At 45.9% G+C, this 3755-nt stretch overlaps 2 protein-coding genes across 2 annotated transcripts; both read right to left on the bottom strand.

The window, feature by feature from the left end:
- Positions 1–542: 542 nt before the first annotated feature.
- DQ04_13371010 (hypothetical protein) lies at positions 543–1178 on the bottom strand (the record flags this gene model as incomplete). The annotated part of the gene is made up of 1 exon (XM_009316942.1): positions 543–1178. One exon carries the CDS (start codon positions 1176–1178, stop codon positions 543–545), a length of 636 nt encoding a protein of 211 aa, XP_009315217.1.
- A 392-nt stretch (positions 1179–1570) lies between these two features.
- On the bottom strand, positions 1571–2713 carry DQ04_13371000 (putative glutamine synthetase; the record flags this gene model as incomplete). The annotated part of the gene is made up of 1 exon (XM_009316941.1): positions 1571–2713. One exon carries the CDS (start codon positions 2711–2713, stop codon positions 1571–1573), a length of 1143 nt encoding a protein of 380 aa, XP_009315216.1.
- Between the last annotated feature and the right edge of the window lie 1042 nt (positions 2714–3755).

The raw sequence follows: 3755 nt of genomic DNA, 5'->3' as shown, positions 1-3755 counted from the left end.
TGGATAGCTTTATTTCACTTAGCCCACATAAAGTCATCATTGCATAAAAGCTGGAATTTCCTTTAGCACTTCTTATTATTTTTTGAACAGTGGTTTTTTTTAAATAAAAGAACGGCCTCTGATCCAAGCAACCCATGGAAACACTATCTTATATTGTAGAATACTATTGTGGCTACGGCACCCGTTTTTGCAGTTATTCCAATATTCTGGCTGAGAACAACAATGGCAAAGGTGAAGCAAATTCCAGTGAGATTCGTTCCAAATGTCGAAAACTATTACTACAACGAAAACAACACTGGAAGCACCTTCGCACAACACATTATATTCTCAAAGGGAGTGATATACACAAAAAATATATAAACCTTGCGCAAATATGACGATGTAAGTTGTCTACAGCCAGACCCAAAAGCTAATTTGCATATTCCTTTTCCATGAACAAAGTGTAAAAATAATACAGCAACACAACAGCAAACAAAACCCCAAATCCGTAAAAAGGACTATGGATTAGACTACCGTCACATGCAATCAAGCCAAACTACTTTTTAACAAAAACAATGCGTACATGTGCGAAAGGCAATTGTCACCCGTATCTCATCTGCATCCTGGGGGGCCACCATCGTATCGTCTAAACGAACAAAGAGAATATTCGGGTTTGTGCAAACAAGGCGAAAAACAGCTTTGATTGTCGCATTTCCGCCTCGCGTGCCGGAGAGGTCCAACGCCCGAATACTGGGATGTCCCTCCAACGCGCGACAAAGGGAAACAAGTGACGTGTCCGAAACGTCAAGATACCTTATCTGAAGTGAGAGAATGGAACTATTGTGTTTTACTGCAGCACTAAAACAGATTAGATCGTAGTCTCCAAACTGTGACAGGCCATCGTAATCCTCCAGACTGACGCTTTGCACGACGTTCTGCACTGTCTGCTGGATGAGTATATTGATGTCCATACCCGGCACAAACTCCTCGCATTCGTACGCATTCAAGGCTCCGTCTGGACCTTCACTGACCTCGGAGGAATATTCACTGCCTGAATCTGCAAGATACTGGTCATAAAGCGCCTTTTTCTTGTTCTTCTTTTTACGTCCACGTCTCACGCCAGCATCCGCCGACGGTATTACCGTTTGAAGTAATGCGGAACCGTCCTCAGCAGCAGGAAATTCATCAGTTCCTCGCATCAGCACTACACCTTGAGTAGATTCAAGGAGAGACTACTCACAAAGAAAACAAAAACCCGGCAGGCATGCAGACAACGCAAACCCCCTCCACCGGAAATTGATTTCCAGGGTATTATTTATGGCGTTGGTTCAACTGAACGCGTTAATATTATAATCGGCTTTTACTAGCCCATTAGTGCCAAAAATACAACAAAAAACACGTGTCTGTCACGATAAAAATATAAAAACTAATGGTAATCTATCAATGGCGTGCCACATCGAAAGTCAAACCCTACAGATATGCACGGTAATATTCATTTTAAACTCTGAAAATGATCGTTAGCAAACAGAAAAAGCCTAACACTCCTTGCTCACACAGCACATTTCTTCACTACGACTTCCCTACACTAAGGTTATTTCGAGTCAAACCTCATCCAATGTTTCTCGTGAAGAGGCGACGCATCATCCATTTCCGGAGTATCAAGACCAATACAAGACGCAAAGAGTCGCGACGATACGAGATAAGGGTCAGCATCTCCGGCAGGTCTCCGATCCTCCATATACCCCTTACCCTCTGCGGCAACAGAGTTTGGAATTCGAATAGAAGTCCCCCTCGTGCCCACCCCAGCAGTTACCACATCCGCCTTCGAAGTCTCATGTGTTCCCGTGAGACGCTCGTTATTTTCAGCACCATAGAAAATAATGTCCTTATACACCGTTTTTTTCAGCCGCTCAATGTACGTGTAAATCACATCCAATCCATTCTCAGCACGGGTCGCATCAGTGGAGAAATTGGTATGAAGTCCGCTGCCATTCCAATCGCCTCGGATGGGCTTCGCATGGTAGTCTACGTCCAACTCATCGGCCTCTAGAATCCGCAAAAGCACCCAACGTGCCACCGTCAACTGGTCACCCATTTCCAGACCCTCGCAGGGACCAACCTGGAATTCCCACTGTCCAAGCGCCACTTCAGCATTCGTCCCAGAAACATTAAGTCCCATCTGCAGACACACCTCATAATGCAGATCAATGTACTTTCGTCCAGGCGCAACCAAGGAACCTGTGGAACAGTAATATGGGCCCTGAGGAGCAGGAAACCCGTTTGCGGGCCAGGAATAAGGACGGCCACCCTTTACCAAGAAAAACTCTTGCTCCATTCCAAACCACGGGTGCTCCTCCGGTCGCTGCTCAAATATGCGACGCGCCACAGCACGAGAGTTATCCGCTGTTGGCTCACCGCTGGGTACAAAGCACTCAGCTAGTACGAGAATCCACGGAATTGTCGATGAGGGACGGGGAATGCAGCAGTGGTATGCGTTTACAGGCCTGACAAGGATTTCGGTATCTTGTCCTTGTGCCTGATTTGTTGAGGAGCCATCAAAGTTCCACACTGGGAAAAGACCCTCGGCAAGGAGCTCCTTGGGGTGTTTCGCCATTTCCTCGGTCGTTAGGTACATTGTACGGTCTTTGCTGCGGATGTCATGGTGAGCATCCTTGCCGCAGAGCCAGATATACGTCACTCTACAAGCGGTCTTCGTGTTCGACGAATCTGACATTAGGCCTTTCTTTCTTTCTTGGTGGCTATTGCTAAGCAGGATTGGAAAAAAAAAACCACCACGAGACACAAAATTTTTGATGTACACCCAAAAGGGTAACTGAAAAAACATCCAGCATAAGAGCAGGGTCACCTGTTGCCCTGTTCCGACATCTGTTACCATCAACTGGATAGCTTTATTTCACTTAGCCCACATAAAGTCATCATTGCATAAAAGCTGGAATTTCCTTTAGCACTTCTTATTATTTTTTGAACAATGGTTTTTTTTTTNAAAAACGGAGGAACGGCAGCTTTTCCATTGTTGTGGCTTATAAGACAAATATTCTGTTGTCAGCCTGCGCTTGAAAAAAAAAAATCTTTATGGTAAAAATGGCTCAATGAGTTCACTACATACCAAAGGAATTGAAGGAAATCGGTTAACATGCTAGAACCATCAGATATGAAAATAATTCCGCTTGGATGCATAGCATCACTATTATAAAAGCGAATCGTCAGAAGGATAATGTTAGGCCGTAAAAACAAAGTTCTAAATTAAGAAGACCGCAATTCATTTTCTTTCGTAAAGTATAACCAAATGATTGGTGCGATGAAGGCATCCGATTGAAACAGGAAACAAAAAAGAAAAAACAGCATCCAGCTTTATAGCTTCGTATGCGCGACCGGTGGTGCAGAGACCCCATTCAGTGGGTGGGTAGAACCCAACGCACTCTGCAAAAAAGCAAATCATAAAGTTCTCAACACCAAATGAATATTTCCAAGTAACATACGAATTCAAACACGAAAAGCCCACACCAGTACACATCTACCACAGAATGGTGCAACAAAAAACACGAGCCCGGCCCACACCCCGACCGCCCCACCACCGCCAACCGGAAGAGGGGCACATCCCGCACAACAACCCCAAGGAAACAACAATCACCGCACCCTCCCGCACCCCGGCGCCAGCGAACCAACCTGGCAAAACGCCCTCCAAACCCGAGGGCGGCGGAAACCCGGCGGCCGCGGGGGGCGGGCTGGCCTTCCCCCTTTCGGAAGGGGGGGCG

The sequence above is a fragment of the Trypanosoma grayi genome (genome assembly GCF_000691245.1).
Source record: "Trypanosoma grayi strain ANR4 Tgr_1337_V1, whole genome shotgun sequence".
Classification (NCBI taxonomy): Eukaryota; Euglenozoa; class Kinetoplastea; order Trypanosomatida; family Trypanosomatidae; genus Trypanosoma; species Trypanosoma grayi.
Note: the sequence above shows the minus strand (reverse complement) of the source record. Positions and strands in the feature narration are given on the sequence as shown.